The following is a 17,963-nucleotide window of genomic DNA, read 5'->3' as shown; positions in this document are numbered from 1 at the left end:
ACTGTAAGAATGAATCTTATTATAATCATAATGTTGAATGTTATGTGTTCCTTGTTAGAAAGAATGGGTTTATCTTCAGACAGGCTAGAATGATGTCTCTACCCAGGGAGGGGAAAGACCTTGGGTTGGTTGCAGATATTTGAACAGGTGGCAGATAGTAATGAGAACGCTAACTATACTGCCATTGTATCCGAGAGGAGGATGGACATTAAAACCTATGACATCATCTTTATTATATAACCTGATGTAAATTGTAATATGATCAGTACTCTCGAGAATAAACGCTATTGATTGATTGATTTTGAGACTGGTTTCTGTCCATTTTATGCTGATAAGTATCTTACAAATTCTTATGTATGGGCAGAGTGTTTTAATTGAATTGGTTGATAAACATAGGAAATAAAATTCCTCTAACACAGGGGTCTATAATGTTTTGTACACTGTGTATATAAACCTTGGATTGATAATGCTACGTATTGGCAAGTGAGAGGCTCTGAAGCCACCCAGTGAATTGCAAACCACTGCGTATATAAAAAGAAGTTGAGACTCATTTCGTTTGTGTTAGCGTTAGCATTGTAGCTATCGCCGTTCTCTTGAGTGACTTGTTCGAGGTAAGGATATCATATTGCGTTACAAGGAGAAAGGAAGTGTTCTGGCCTGGCCGCTGTCCTCTAACACACTCCAGGCCCTGGTCTCTCTTACGAAATGAAATACAAGTTGCTCTCTGAAACTCCCCCGCCAGTGGGTCTGCGCGCTGGCGCGTTACTGACCCGGACAGCCAGTGCTATCAACCAATGCTCTTATCCTGTCCATGTCAGGCGTCTGGGGCAAAACTTCTTCACATGTGGAAGTCCAGTGTGGTCTAAAAAGCCAAAAGCAATCATTGACTCTCGTTAGTCTGGTTTGATGAAATAACGAAGGGGGGGGGAACGGTGTTTGTTTGCTGCGGCGATAAGCGGAGTTACATTGCTACACAGAGGGTCAATTAGAGATCGCTGGCTCAGGTTCACAAGGCCAGAAAATATGGAGGAATATATGTGTGTGTGAGGGAGATCAAGCTTATATATGTGTGTGTGTGTGTGTACACACACGTGTGAGTGTGTTTGTCAGTCTTTCCTATAAGTGTCAGCTCTTTCCCTTGCTCCTAGTACATCTTTGGCTTTTGCCTAGGTTCGTCATGTTGTTCTGTCTGAGCCCACCTCCCACTTGCTTGGTTAGTTTCACTGCCTGTGCAGCTATGGTTAATAGTCCCCACTGGCAATCTATCCTCTCCTGTATTTGAATCTGCATTGTGCCTTTTTAAATCCTAAAGACCTATAAGATCAGCGTGGGATGCCTGGTGTGGTAAGCTGCTAATCACCAGGCAGTTAAACCCAGTGGTTTACAGTCTCTTTGCCTAGTTGGATGTCCTCCACTGCCTCGGACCGTCTGCGGTTGCGGTAGGCTTGCCCCAAGGGCTACCACTGCTCACAGAGTTTAATAGGTTGAAATCTCCAAAAGCAAACACAATCCTCTTTACGGCCAAGAGCCGTGGCCCTATCACACCCTAAGTCCACGGACAGTTTGTGTGTGTGTGTGTGTGTGTTCATCTGTGTCTATAGCTGTTCATGCCACTCCTCAAAGTGCACACCGTCTCCATGCTGATGGCTTAGTGGTTGGAGTATGGAGGCTGATGTAATTATCAATGGCAGGTGTCGCCAATGAAATTCCTCCAAACCCTTTCCATTTGCATATTTGTGTTTTTAGACTGTGCTGTTAATGACTTAGACCCTATTCGACATTGGATTAAATTAAACAAGAGCACCATAAATTGTTATTTTGTGCAGTGTCTTTAGTAACCGAGTGACTGCACTTGATAAGCAGAGGAGGTACACATAACTGAATTTAAAGGGGTTGCTAGCTGGGTTTGAGCTCAATTCAGGAAGTAAATTGCAATTCAGGTAATCCATTTAAACACCCTCATGAAAAACGAGTGGATAATTTGGACAGAATTATAACTGAATTGACAGTCAAGGTGGGTGGATTTTCAAATGAGTCTTACACTTTATGATACTCACCCCCTGGTATAAAATGTTAAGCCATCTGCTTTCATTTCCCAGAGTGCCTTGCCCAAGCCCGAGTAGGCCTCTTGTGATTTGTCAGGTCTGAGTGCATTTTCTCTGACAAGACCCTGACTGAGTGTTGCTCTCCTGATGTCCAGAGACAAAAACACCCCCCGCGAACATGTTCGGTCAGCCCAATCGAGCTTCCATCAAACTACATTTTAATGCCTGAAGGCGTGGGGAGCTCGATAGCCCGGCTCTCGCCTCACTCAAACTATTCCGCAGACACCACTCTTCTACGCCTCTGGCAGCGAAGAACAACATTTTCCAATTATAGATGATTATCTCTGAATTTTTCTCATGAGTTGGATTCGGGGATCTAAGGGGGTTTGGGGTATGGAATTGTATTTTAGGTCAAGGACTGCTGACCACCGTCTCTGAGAAAGGGTTACATATTGGTATATGCAAGCAGTATATGCAAGCAGCAGTGAAAGATGGCTGGGTTAGCACATTTGGGACTACTCTATTTGTGCAGTTGCTCCTGACAATCTTGAACAAGCGCATCCGTAGTAAACTGAAGACAATTTGAACCCACCTGTATGCAACTTTTGTCAATCAGTTTTCCACTGAATCCCCTGATGCCTCCATCTCAACATTGAATCTCCAACGCTTTGAAAGGTTGAGCGGAAGCTACCTTTGTGGCGTTCAAACCAGAAACGTACCTGTTTCTCTCTACAAGGTCACCCGTTGTTCAGTTTCAAGAATAATCCTCAATGTGTATTATTCAGTGTGTGAGACCCTCAGACGTCAATCAACACTGCCCAGGGCTTTTAGACATCACAAAGGCAGAGCACTAGGCCATATTCACCACTTTGACCTTTGACCTGTGTGTCAGCCATGTTTGTCAGTAGGGCACTTATCTCCAGACCTCCAGACGCTCGCTAGGTGACTAAGGTCAACTGGCCCAACCCAACCCAATGGAGTGGCCAATCAGAGGCATCCAATTGGGTTTGGCCGATCGCAGCATTTTTTTTGTTTCACCATTTCCTGCTTTGATGGTTACATTTAGTGACCAGGAATGAATGACATATTCAGGAAGGAAGTCAGTTGGAACTTGAAGTCATTGGATCCTGAGGTGGATCTATGAAAGCCTGTACTCCAGCCATACACTCATTCATGCATGATTCATACACACACACGCATACTGTATAAGAATGTGTGCATCTTCACACATACACAAACGCATACATTCACTAACCCACTCTCAATTTCTCGCCCGCCCGCCCTCCCTCCCTCTCTCGCCCGCCCCCCTCCCTCCCTCTCTCGCCCGCCCCCCTCCCTCCCTCTCTCGCCCGCCCCCCTCCCTCTCTCGCCCGCCCCCCCTCCCTCCCTCTCTCGCCCGCCCCCCTCCCTCTCTCGCCCGCCCCCCCTCCCTCCCTCTCTCGCCCGCCCCCCCTCCCTCCCTCTCTCGCCCGCCTTCTCCCTCCCTCCCTCCCTCCCTCCCTCTCGCCCGCCCTCTCTCTCTCGCCCGCCCTCCCTCCCTCCCTCCCTCCCTCCCTCCCTCTCTCTCTCTCTCTCTCTCGCCTCTCGCCCTCCCTCCCTCCCTCCCTCCCTCCCTCTCTCTCTCTCTCTCTCGCCCTCCCTCCCTCCCTCCCTCCCTCCCTCCCTCTCTCTCTCCCTCCCTCCCTCCCTCCCTCTCTCTCTCTCTCTCTCTCTCGCCCTCCCTCCCTCCCTCCCTCCCTCCCTCCCTCTCGCCCGCCCTCCCTCTCTCTCTCTCGCCCTCCCTCTCGCTCGCCCGCCCGCCCTCCCTCCCTCCCTCTCTCTCTCTCTCTCTCTCTCTCGCCCACACGCCCTCCCTCTCTCTCGCCTGCCTCCCCCTCTCGCTCGCCCGCCCCCCCTCGCTCGCCCTCTCGCTCGCTCGCCCTCCCTCTCTCTCTCGCTCACCCTCACTCAATAACATTTGTACAATATTCCCTCATATTTCCTGTGCACACACTAGGCTAGCATCAGATAATGACATTGCAATACATGCAACATTGGGATCAATGTTATTCATGTCTAAAATCTCTGTTTTCCATTCACCCGTCATCTAAAATTGCTGTTTGTATTTGTGTTTTACTCCCCGCATTACAGCCTCTGAGTGAAGTGTCTGTGCTGACAGGCAGCCCTTTTGAATGGATTTGAATGGGTCTGTGACTTAAGGAGTCAATTTGACTTGGTTGCAGACGCCGCAGTCTGGTGTGAATGGAGAATTATGCAAACCCAGGCGGAGGAAATATTTCCGAGACGACAAAATTGAGACCTCAGCCAGTCAAACCGAGAAAGAAACGGAGGAAAGGAGAGCTCACTCTGACGACGTTTAACTTTGAGCGACGGCTTGTCAATAGGCAACGTGCCAAAACACCATATCTCATTACATAAGTGATTAGTAAGGTGGTTTGTCTTTGCTATGGGTTCAATAGAGTGGGACCCTCATAGTCTTGGTGAGCAATTTAGTGGTTGCCGTGTTTCCTGTTGTTTCTTGACCGTATTATTTGACCGATTTTTGTCTCCGGTTCAGCCGGAGACCGACTGAATCCCAATACAGGAACGGTCAGCTAGGTCATAGCCAATTACACTCCCCTGTCTCCCAGTCCATCCAATCAGCTGGGGTTATGTCAGACAGCATTGCAGGTCGACCCCCTACCCTATACAATCCATATGTGCCTGCATCGACTCAGGGACAGGTCATGTTTTTGTAGAGTTTTACATTCCGTGTATGGTTCTGCCAGAATCCAACTGCCTGTCTCTTGTAAAATTGGCTCCCGCCATTTTAGAAGTTTTGGTTTAAAAAAGAAAACCCAACAAGAAATAGGCTAGGTAGATTATAATGTGTTTATTCCAGTTCCAATATTTCAGTATGACATTTTGGCAAAGTACATCATCTCAGGTTTTGGCTCGCCCGTCGAGGGTAGTTAATCGCAAACAGGGCGAGGTGGTTGTCATGGCAACACCCGCTCACCTGACGCGCCATGGCGACATCAGCCGTTGTTGCCATGGCTTACCTCGAGCCAGGCCTCCCGAGGGCGCCTTATGACAATTCATGAGCTGGAACGCCACGCTTATACACCCACCACCTTCATCCCTTGCTCCACCCATCCCTCACTCCTCCATCTATCCATCCCTCTCTGTCCCTCTCCCTCCCTGCATCCATTTGTGCCGTGAGAGGGAGGGGAAAAAAGAATGGAAAAATTGATGGTGCCTGAGCTTTGCATTATAACAGAGGAGTGATTATAACAGAGGAGTGTCTCAAGGCAGATTTCCCTTGCCTTTTATACTCAGAATATCTGCATTTATTCAGTTAACTACACAACAGCTCCTGCATGCCTTTATTATCTCGCCTGGTGGGACAATGGAACTCAGGCCATTGAGTATGTGCATGTGTTTAGTAATACTAATAATAACGCTAGCCTACTGACAATATAGTGCTTTTCAAGACAATCAAAGGTCTCTCTCACCTTGGGATTGTGTGTGTGCGTGGGCTTACGCTAACATCTCTGCCGACGAATACCTCGGCCATCACTCACACACGGACAGGTGTCTTGAAAGTGCCAGCACATAGTAACTGAATGGGCTAAAGCTAGTGCTATTATCTTCTACTAGCTGTCGATCGGTGGCTAGCTGTGGCGTAGGACTCACTTGACAGCAGGCAGTTTAGATATACACTAGCTAACCAATCCAAAGTCCATTCCCAGTAGCATGTCTGAATCTAATCTAAATACAGGAAACCTGCCCTCTGTTGTAAAACCTGCCCTCTGTGACCATGTAGGGAAGTGGTATTTCTACATGAATTTAGGACAATATTTTTGATAGCTTATTTTTACATAATACATCAGCAAGACGGGTAAAATAAAAAGTAGCACTACAGTATTAATGAAACAAAATCTGGCGGGTTGGTATTTAGCCCCATATTAAGTAGTGTATGTGAGAGTGACTCAAGCAGGCGTGGCATGGTAACATTATACTTAGCATGATCCCATCAGATAACATTGAGGATCGGGTTGCACTTTGTTGCTGCTCGCATTGCATGGACGCATAAGCTCATTCTACCCTAATGAAAACGGCTTTAGTTTCCTTGCGTGGGAAAAACTGTGAAGCTACGTGAACTAATTGTAGGTGGTGATGTACATTTAGGACAACTCTGATCGTTATCATACCAATATAGGCCTAGCCAACTAGGTTTTGAAACGGGTGTTGTAGATCTGTGATACCTCAAATCATGTTGACTTGTAAAACGTAGAAGTTTGGAGAAGTAGCAATTTCAGAAAATATCCTGTTACTATCATTATTTTGAAAAGATACTGGAGCTGTTGAAGTCTGTTTTGAAGTGTTGGCGTTCAAAGCAAGGCATTACTTGTTTGGTTGTGCGTGTAGTGCATTTTTGTCTGAACAAATCATATGTTTTCAACATGGAGCTTGTGGCAATCACGTTTTACAAGCCAATGATATGCAAACGAGCAGTTGTATCCAAATATGTAAAATGGTTTGGCGTACCTGATTACTGATGTGTTCTGGAACACATTCAAAGTGAGGAGCAGTGCAGCTTGAGATTGGATGTTGATATCAGTTTCATAGTGCCAACTGATTGCGGTGAGAGAGGTATGATTGCGGTGTCATCAGACAGCAAAAGCAGGGCCACAGGCTAGAACGATGAGCCATAGCAGCTTGGCTTACTGAAGTTATATGACTTGGCAACTGCTTTAGCCTGTTCATAGAAATACATGCTATGACACTCTTACAGGATTCCTGACATGACACACAGGCTTTTGTGGGCTTTTGTTCCAGCCCTCACTGTCACACCTGTTTTTTTAATTTTTTTAATTTTTAATAATCAATCTGGTATTCCGTCTGGGGGGTGTGATGCTGGGCTAGAACAAATGCCTGCATGCCAGCTAGCTCTGCAAGGTGGTTGGAGACCCCTGCTGTTGGGCTTATGAAGCTGGATATACACAAGACATCTCAGGCACACTTTGATAACCACACACAAACACCCATTGTGCATTGTGGGGGGAAAACATTGTTTTGTGTTAGACTGATATTGATTTAGATTTACCCATGAGCCCCTTGAGAAACAGCTAGTGTTTTCATGCTGTTCTGAGACAGGAAAAAGCAGGTGTTTGGAAGCCTAATTGTCTAACAGAGTCAACTCCACTGTTCTTAATATCTCAATATTTACCCATGAAGAGGTTATCATTGTTAGGTACGCTGGAGGTGTTTGACAGTAAAGTTAAATGTTGAGGGACTGAAATTCATATGCAACTAATAAGCTAGTCAACTACGCTGCACAAAAATATAAACGCAAAATGTAGCGTTGGTTTCATGAGGTGAAATAAAATATCCCAGAAATGTTCCAGACACATGTTTCTCTCGAATTTTGTGAACAAATTTGTTTACATCCCTGTTTGTGAGCAGTTCTCCTTTGCCAAGATAATCCATCCACCTGACAGGTGTGACATATCAATAAGCTGATTAAACAGCATGGTCATTACACAGGTGCACCTTGTGCTGGGGACAAAAAAAGCCACTCCAAAATATGCAGTTTTGTCACACAACACAATGCCACATATGTCTCAAGTTTTGAGGGAGCGTGCAATTGGCATGCTGACTGCAGGAATGTCCACCAGAGCTGTTGCCAGAGAATTGAATGTTAATTTCTCTACCATAAGCCGCCTCCAACCTTGTTTTAGAGAATTTAGCAGTACATCCAACATGCCTCACAACTGCAGACCACGTGTATGGCGTCGTGTGGGCGAGCGGTTTGCTGATGTCAACGTTGTGAGCAAAGTGCCCATGGTGGCGGTTGGGTTATGGTATTGGCGGCATAAGCTACGGACAATGAACACAACATTTTATCTATGGAAATTTGAATGCACAGAGATACCGTGACGAGATTCTGAAGCCCTTTGTTGTGCCATTGATCCGCAGCCATCACCTCATGATAATGCACAACCCCATGTCGCAAGGATATGTACACAATTCCTGGATTTACTTATATGAACTGTAACTCAGTAAAATCTTCAATTGTTTCATGTTGATTTTATAATTTAGTTCAGTATAGCTTGTCGGTAATTTTTAAGGAAGGAAACAGTATTGTTGAATGTTAAGGGACTGAAATTATAATGGAACTGATAAGCTTCTCAGCTAGCTAGCTGTGCTACTTGCTAGCATTTTTGTTGCAAGGAAACATTTGCATGGCATGGTAGGTAGGTAGCCTGGTGTTTTTTTATATTTTTTATTAACCTTTTATTTAACTAGGCAAGTCAGTTGAGAACAAATTCTTATTTTCAATGACGGCCTAGGAACAGTAGGTTAACTGCCTTGTTCAGGGGCAGAATGAGCGTTGGGCCATTAACCAAAATGTTGCTGGATCGAATAGCCGACAAAGTACAAATCTGTCGTTCTGCCCATGAGGCAAGGCAATTAACCCTAATTTCTCCAGGGTCGCCGTCAATACTGGCTGACCCTGGCTGTGTCCCCACTCTCCGAGGGTGTCTCAGGGGAAGTGGGATATGAAGAAAAAAACACCTCACACTTGTGCAGCTTACCCACTTGAACATACAGTGAAACAGGACTATATAAGCACCCCCTAATTATTATATTATTATGCTAGCTTAGCTACCTCCATTTTACCTTTGTTTCCATTTTCTAAAACCAGAGAAAAAAGGTACTACATGATGAAACTGGATGGGGGTTTGTGAAGAGAGAACACTAGATATTGCTTTTGCTTGGATCAATACTATCCATTACAACTGAAGGGTAACCTATCACTGTAGCTCCATGTTCCCTAGATCTGAACTGAATCGGGGACCTTTTTTTACTTTCGCTCAAGCGAGGCCAGCCAAGTGATTTGCCTGTTTCTTTTGTTACTTCCATATATCTTTGTCTCCCATTTTTTGCCTCATAATTTGAATAACAGTATTTCATCAATCAGTGGATATATATATAATATATTTATATATACATATACACACAAACACACACACTTCCTCCTCTGCTATCTTCATCCACTGTCCGTTCCCCTTTTCACCAGATAGACCATGAAAAACACAATTAAAATCCATCTAGGCTATTTGGCACTGGCGGAATGCTAAAATAACGGCAAACAACAACACTGATTAAAAAGTTTTCTGTCTGAGACTCTGTAATGAAGTGGTTTAATTGAAGTGGTTTTAACTGGCGCTACTGCTAGCATGCAGTGAGTTTGGAAGCCTTATCTAAAGGGATTTAACTGAACAAGTACCCTTCTAACGCCAGACACTATAATGTATCATAAGGCTCCTCGGAATATAAGAGGAGTTGGCAACCTAGTCTGGGTTTTCAACCGAGTCTCTTTTACTTTTTGGATTGAAACCGGTCCAAGCCCTTACTCATAAATATGCATTTTCAGATACGTGTTCCTCAGTGGCTGGTTACTTTTCCTACTTACGCTCACACTTCTTTTGTAGAGAGATCGTGTTAATGATTGTGATGACAAGATTACTGAAAGGTAGCAAGTTCTGCATGTAATGTGCATAATGTAATGCAATCATTTGAAGTTACAATCCTGTTATTAGCTGCTTTCATATTGTTTCCTTAGTGAAAGGCTGTAAATGTGAAAATTGAGAAATACTTTGTTTGGAACACACACACACACACACACACACACACACACACACACACACACACACACACACACACACACACACACCACTGATGTAGATTGAAAGCGACTCTTATGTCCATGGTGCTTGGCCGTCTAGATTGGCCGTCATTGTCCCCTGTCAGGAGCAGCAGCCCTGTCGTTCTGGTGACCAGCCTCCTGTATTTTTGTGACAGTTTGGGTGCAGAGCTCCTAAAAAATACAAAAAAAGGCTACATCGCCGAAGAGGACATCTGAGGAATCAGTGATAGTGTCCCCATGAATCCTTCAGGCCATCTTTTTTGATCGCATTTTAGAATGTCTCCAACTAGCTGGGTCGTGTTCAGTGGGGCACACCTTAGCAAAAAGTTTTGAATTGGTAAATGAAAAGGTCTGTTTCTTATTGCACAAGTCCAGGTTGTCCCTTTCAGTTTCAGTCCATTTTCTTCCGTTTGGTGCATAATTAACATGCCCCTTGCTTGGTAGCACGTTGACATGACATTTTCTTCACTGTGCACCAATCAGATCAGGGACCTGTATTTCACGCTTCAAATTTCCTGTATTGCGATGATCAATCTTATCCTGTTTTGAGATCTTCTTTTTCTTACCTCCCCCACTAGACAGATTATTCTCAATTATTAGCTCATATGCAAGGGTATCTGTGTCATCAAATAATGGGATGCCATTCCACATTACCTCATGCGCAGGCCTTAAACACTATGCCTACAGAACAAAATTAATGCGTTATGGTCTAAACCAGTTGCCCTCGCTAGACCATGGTTTGAGGGGGGGGGGGGGGGGGATTCAGCACTGCATTGTCTTCAAAACAGCCCATGTACATACACTACCAGTCAAACATTTTAGAACACCAAAACTATGAAATAACACACATGGAATCATGTAGTAACCAAAAAAGGGTTCAACAAAATCAAAATATATTTGAGATTCTTCAAATAGCCACCCTTTTCCTTGATGACAGCTTTATACACTCTTGGCATTCTCTCAACCATCTTCACCTAGAATGCTTCAGTCTTGAAGGAGTTCCCACATATGTGAGCACTTGTTGGCTGTTTTTCCTTCACTCTGCGGTCCAACTCATCCCAAACCATCTCAATTGGGTTGAGGTCGGGTGATTGTGGAGGTCAGGTCATCTGATGCAGCACTCCATCACTATCCTTCTTGGTCAAATAGCCCTTACACAGCCTGGAGGTGTGTTGGGTTATTGTCCTGTTGAAAAACAAATGATAGTCCCACTAAGCCCAAACTAGATGGGATGGCATATCGCTGCAGAATGCTGTGGTAGCCATGCTGGTTAAGTGTGCCTTGAATTCTAAATAAATCACAGACAGTGTCACCAGCAAAGCACCCCACACCATCACACCTCCTTCTCCATGCTTTACGGTGGGAAATACAAATGCAGAGATCATCCGTTCACCCACACCGCGTCTCACAAAGACACGGCGGTTGGAACTTAAATCTCAAATTTGGACTCCAGACCACAGTCTCCTCTGAACAGTGGATGTTGAGATGTCTGTTACTTGAACTCTAATGAACTTATCCTCTGCAACAGAGGTAACTCTGGGTCTTCTATTCCTGTGGCGGTCCTCATGAGAGCCAGTTTCATCACAGCACTTGATGTTTTTTTGCGAGTACACTTGAAGAAACGTTCAAAGTTCTTGAAATGTTTCGTAGTGACTGACCTTCATGTCTTAGTAATGATGGACTGTCGTTTCTCTTTTCTTATTTGAGCTGATCTTTTCATAATATGGACTTGGTCTTTCACCAAATAGGGCTATCTTCTGTATACCCCCCTACCTCGTCACAACACAACTGATTGGCTGAAACACATTAAGAAGGAAAGAAATTCTACAAGTTCACTTTTAAGAAGGCACACCTGTTAATTGAAATGCATTCCAGGTCCACCTCATGAAGCTGGTTAAGAGAATGCCAAGAGTGTGCAAAGCTGTCATCAAGGCAAAGGGTGGCTATTTGAAGAATTTCAAATATAAAATATATTTTGATTTATCTAACACTTTTTTGCTTACTACATGATTCCATATGTGTCATTTCATAGTTTTGATGTCTTCACTATTATTCTACAATGTAGAAAATAGTACAAATAAAGAAAAGCCCTTGAATGAGGGGTACATATACAGATTGTTGCCAATATCTACAAAGTAAGAGGTGTAGCTACATAGCTTACATTGTTGTGTTGTCTAACTTTTTTTATTGCACAGATTCAAGATGGTAGAATAATTTTAGGTGGAGTTCAATGTGTTCAGGGAGTTTAGTGTGCTGATGGTGAATGACATTAAGCGATGCAGGTTTGCATTTTTCATCTTGTTCGAGGCAGCTCTGCAGAGTGGTCACTAGCTGGCACAGCCACAGTCATAAAATCAAAGGTGAAACCTAACCCTTACCTTAGCCCTAACCTTAACTAACCACACTGCTATGCCTAACCCTAACATTAAATTAAGACCAAAAAGCCATTTTTTCCCCCTTCATTTTTACAATATAGCCATTTTTTACTTTGCAGCTGGCCTATCTAAGGGGGGTATCACTTAATTCTACCTTCAGGACAAGACTGATGACAATAACCGTCAACCTGCTAAAACTAGTCAGGGCTTAACTGATGAGTACAGTACAATGACCTACAACCCTATACTAATTCCCTTTATAAATTCCCTTTGTATGGGATGGGCCACTCTTGGTAGGCTGCACCCCTCTGTTTTTTTAACTCCAATATCTGTCCTCAAAATCTTAATCTAGTTTGGATTTTTGGAGGGATTATGCATTAGATAATTCCTGCTACATGCGATCTGAAAATGTCATGCAACGGAGGAAGGGGGATTATCAAGAAAGAGAACGCGTAACCAAATGAGATCACCAACATGCATAGGAATTGAGATTGAGTACAGCAGGGGAGGTACAGTCATTTTGGTTTGCCTGGTCAAACTGTGATTGCTCTTTGACCTTTTTTTAAAGTCAGTTGAGACGGAATTAAAAAAAAAAAAAATTCTATTGAGATTACGTGCAGCATCTCAATACCATTTGTAGAGGGTATAAACATTGTCTGTGCTCTTTTGGATTAAATAGCTCCAGATTATAATTTGGGATTATGATATGTTGCAGATGCACTATAATAGATAGTTTGGGGGCTATTCGCTAAATCTGTCTTAACCTCTATTTTGATGATGCAGTTGCATTTTTATCCTGATATTATGAATCATGTCAAACGACACAACATCAAATGGTGAATATTAGACAATGCGTATCATATTCCCAAATGTTTCAAAATTGACATGCTACCTTTGTTTGACAAAATTCCTTATCAACATATTTAATGTGTATGATGACCCTGTTTTATGGTAACTAGCAATAGCCTCACGATTTTACCCACCAGTATTCACATTACCCACCAGTTCACCAGTGCCAACCCTCCCATGCGCTTACCATGGGTCACTGCGGCTCAATACAATTGCATGGGAGACCATTTTGTTTTCTGATAATGGGGAAAAAGGCGGCTATACCACAATGGCCACTTGTGACGCACTGTACTATACATTCTCCGCTGCAGACAAATCTCAAACTGTGAAGATAATGTTCACACCCACAGCAAAGGGGGGAAAAAGGCACTCTCTTTTCCGGTAGCAATTATCATCAACTGTCTGAAAATACTCTGAGACTGACTGGAATAGTGTGTGGTGGTAGTGGAGTAGTGTGTTACCCTACATGGGAGTAACTGGGGCTGGTTGACACAACATGGACAAACAAAAGTCAATGGCAAAACATCCTCCATGACCGTTATACTGTTGTACGGTTGAACGCTCCCAAACACTGTCATACTGACCCAATGTTGAGAAACTAGCTGTATCTCATTGACGGACAATTGGTGAAAGAATACATGAATGACTCGTAGCCTGAGAGACTGCTAAAGTTACAATACATCAAGCTAGTTTTCTTCACTGGAAATAAAAAGTAATTTTATTTCACAAAACATTGCCTTGTTGGAATATTCCTTGACTATTTGTCTGTATACACCACCTAAGGTTCACAACTCGAATTCAACTATTCATTTGGTACTTTTTCTACCTAAAACACATTTCTCTCTCTTCAGGATAGGCTTTGAGGACCGTAAAACAGGACTGCGGCGCAGCGGAGGGAACCGTAGCATACGGAGCACTTGCTTCAGGCCCACCAGGGAAGGCCTGACCCCTCCATTGGGCGGATCGGCAGCCAGGCGGAGGGGCCATGTTGACTGCACGCCTGCTCCTCTTCGCCAGCCTGTTCGCGCCAGCAGCTCTGGGTAAGCCCGGGATGCCGCTGTCCCATTTCATGTGTCAGATTGTTTCAGTGTCTGTCACTATTTTAAAATGTCTTTCTCTTACCCCATCCATGGTGACTGATTACTGTTTTTTCCCAAATTCCCTTGCTCTCACTTTTCCCCCAAATCTCTCTGTCTCTCTCTCTCTCTCCCCCTTCCTCCCCCTGTCCCCTATGTATCAGTCTGTCTATGTATAGTATATTTCTCTCTGACACACTCTCTGTTTTTCTCACTCTCCAGACAATAGAAATATAAACTGTTTTCAAAGAAATATTACCACAGTTTTGTCATAACGCACGTAGGAAAGATAGTAAAATGTGTGGTAAAGAAAGAAATGACCGGTACACTGCATTAGGATGTTGAGATCACTTCGCAGGATTTTTTTTTTTTAACCTTCTGAACAAATTGCAACCACCTAAGATTTGACCAGTCTCCCATTGGCCCCTGCCATTTGTTTCAGTGGAAAAGTAAATTAAGTAATTTAAATTCAGCTTAAACTAGGGTTTGGGAACGGGGGGAGGCATCACGCAATGGCCCATGAAGATGCTAATTTGATACGGCAAAAACATTAACGAGAGATTCCATGCAAATGTAATTGTTTTGGTGCCGTATCTTTTGGCTGGGTGGCGTTGCGCTTTAGCGGCACGCTAATCAAAGCTAGCTCTTCCGCATAATGGTTTTGCCATAATGTTTATTGGGAGTGGTGTTACGTGACTTCGATGTGTCACGCACCTGCCTTTTGTATTACTCTATTGATCCGAAGGGAACCGAGACATTATGAAGCTGCAAATTTACTGCCGACCCGCCAAAAGAGCTTGGGAGATAAAATGTCGGACAATGGGTTGCATATTAAAAACGCTGCGACTGCTGTGGCGCCGTAATTCTTTCTCCACAAAGAAGAGATACAGATGCACAGAAAACATAACACCCAGTATTTTTTTGTGTGTCTTAGTTATTATTTTGTTAGCCTCAAAGTGGCTTAGTGTTTATTCTTTGAAGTGGGGCAAAGATCATGCATTACTAGATGCTGTCAGCAGATTAGTCCCAGATGTTTTGGAATGCTTCTGGTTGTAATGCTCGCGCAGGGGTTTCTTTTCTCTCCGCAGTCTCTCTCCCCTCCGGGGGACACTGTCCTACTTTGGAATGGAAATCCCTTGTCAACCCCCTCCACTCCCAATATGTTCAGACCATGCACATGAATATGCTCCAATCACACCCACATACTGGCTGTGTCCCAAATGGCACCCTTTCCCCCAATATAGTACACTACTTTTGACCAGGGCCCACCAGGGCTCTGGCCAAAAGTAGTGGACCATGTAGGGAATAGGGTGCCATTTGGGATGCAGGGATGGTCTCCTCTGCTCACAGCTGCCTCTGCCTGCCTCCTATGTTTGTACATCAACATGTACACAACTGTCCGACCCCCTTCCCACTTAAACCCGTCTGAAGTAAGGAGAGGGAACGAGGGAATGCCCTTGGGGGAACGTCGGTGCGGAGTGGCTGGGATCTCTAAACATTTCTGGGATTAACTCAATGATGGATTCCAAGTTGAGGAGCAATGGGAAGGCTGAGGGAGGGAGGGAGGCAGAACAGACAAACAAGCTGACAGAGAAGGGGTGAGAAGGGTAAGCCATGCTCCAAAACACATGAGAATTGAACACACACACACAGTTCTCCTGTCATTGGGTAATGACGAGGAAGCCAAATGCCTTTGCAACGCCACATTCATCATGACAAAATAATGGAAACACTTAAATGAGGGAAATGAGGGAGGGATACAAAGTATATTGAAAGCAGGTGCTTACCCACAGGTGTGGTTCCTGAGTTAATTAAGCAATTAACATATCATCATGCTTAGGGTCATGTATAAAAATGCTGGGCAGGCCATTATTCAGGCCACCGTGGCTATGCACAGGGCCTGAGTGGTTACTGAATGGTTTGATGAGTGTGAAAACGATGTGAACCATATTCTGTATGCCCCCCAATAGAGTTCCAGACACTTGTAGAATCTAGGTGCATTGAAGCTGTTCTGGCTCGTGGTGGCACAACACCCTGCTAAGACACTATGTCTGTGTTTCCTTTATTTTGGCAGTTACCTGCATGTCTTTGTGCATGTGATTGTGCAATACCCCAGGAAGGATTCCATATTTATTACATTCTAGGGAAATCAAAGGGAGAATGCCCCATGGACTAGTCCTCGAGACAAGAGAATCGTGAAACTGACACCCATTTCTCACAAAACGAGCCCAGCGCACACGTCTAAATAGAAGTGGATTTGGCCACACTGGAGAGGGAAGAAGACATTTGCCGTGAGTGTGTGTGTGCGCCTGTGCATATTGTTCAGCTCAGAGCTTTAGCAGGTAATTGACCATCCAGGCATACACCCACACATAAAGGGAGACATACAGACTGGAATACACAGGAATACCTCACACTCATTCACACACACACACAGGCACGCACACTCACAATCCCAACCGCAAGGCATTTACACGGCTCAGTATCTGCATATTGTGTGTTAATTCAGATCGCTTCCCGCAGCCAATGTGAAATGTCACCTGAGGGTATCCCAGCATCCCCGGCTACGGTTATCCATCAGAAATATGCTAATTCTAATCCAATCCCATTGGCTCCATACAAACCCCACCAAAAATAGTTTATTTCTCAACGTTTCCAAACCTGACATCCCTTAATGAATCTCCTTGTGCTGAGGCATTCACTACTGTACACCAGGGTATCCCTGCATTTGCCTAATTAAACAAATTACTTTCCCCGCTCCTATTTCAAATGGGGAAACTTCAAGAGAGCCTACTGGGGCATGTTCAGTTTTGTTGTGATTATGGAGCGTTTGTGAAGCGTGGAACGTAACAGGCCTGCTTCGTCTGAGCAGGTCGGGGTACTGTTGGTGTAAAAGGTCAAGCTCTATCTGAATTGTATGAGTAGTTGTTTTAGTTCTCCCTTGTATCCCGGAGAACGTGACGCGCATGTCAACAAAACAAGATGACAGGCGCTAGCATCTTATGCCAAAGAGAATTGAAGGTCATTTGAGATTTAAAGTTGGAAGTGAGCTTTTACTTTGACTATAATTGGTATGTAAAGTGCATACAGCGAGAGTGAAACGCTGCATGTTTTAGGGAAACGTTTTGATTCTTTGGGGGTTCGGTAAGACTTTTACCTGATGTTTATTTTACTCAAAGAATCCAATATGAGCAATACAGTTTAGCACATTAGCATTCATGGGCACAAATTACTTGATGTGTGTTGCTCTCAACACCTTACTATAACTCTGTTAGGCCCATTTAATAATATTGAAATTGCACAGATAGTCAGGAAAAAATTATTCAGGTTGATTAAACATTTGTCAATTGGATGCCAGTTTATTCCATATCTCTCTTTACCGAATAAAATGTTTATTTGCTGTGTCAGTCTTTCCGGTTCGTTCCACCCATTGTCAACTCACCCGTGTATAATTTTCATAGAATTATTTGTTTTAGGATAACCTGAATGTGCATAATCCAGGATTCTTTGTATTCTAATTCAATCATCTAAGTGGTATAATTCCCCAATATATCTTGCCTGGCATTTTGGCTTTTATTATTAGATTTTTTTTATTTTTATCTTCCATACCTAGCAACAAAATCAATACCCTGTTCTTACTCATACTTGAGAGGAAAGTGGCTTTTGTGTTCTCGTGGCGTCCATCGTCTGCCTCCGCCATTGCCAAAGTGCTGTCAGAGCTCAGAACCCGAGTGAAACATGACAGCAACATTAAGCAGCGCTGGGCTTTTTGTGCTCGTGGGGTTAAATACCCCTACAAGTTTTATAGTTTGTTCGCACTGCCCCCCCCCCCCAAATATATCTTCCAAATGAATGAATTAGGATTCCCCCCATGCGGCTCCCATTGCATAATTCGGTAAGCATCGGGTGAAGCCATTTAAAG

The 17,963-nt window shown here is 44.0% G+C and overlaps 1 protein-coding gene across 6 annotated transcripts in view; it reads left to right on the top strand.

The window, feature by feature from the left end:
• LOC139534554 (adhesion G protein-coupled receptor L3-like) overlaps positions 1-17,963 on the top strand; it is a 301,582-nt gene that overhangs the window by 57,792 nt on the left and 225,827 nt on the right. For all 6 annotated transcript variants that reach the window (XM_071333764.1, XM_071333763.1, XM_071333762.1 and 3 more), the window contains exon 3: positions 13,817-14,005. In XM_071333764.1, the coding sequence (XP_071189865.1) occupies positions 13,951-14,005 (55 nt within the window). In that variant the 5' untranslated portion in view covers positions 13,817-13,950. The remainder of the gene's footprint in view (positions 1-13,816; positions 14,006-17,963) is intronic.

Source organism: Salvelinus alpinus, chromosome 11, assembly GCF_045679555.1.
Source record: "Salvelinus alpinus chromosome 11, SLU_Salpinus.1, whole genome shotgun sequence".
Classification (NCBI taxonomy): Eukaryota; Metazoa; Chordata; class Actinopteri; order Salmoniformes; family Salmonidae; genus Salvelinus; species Salvelinus alpinus.
This window is presented reverse-complemented; position numbering and strand designations above follow the sequence as displayed.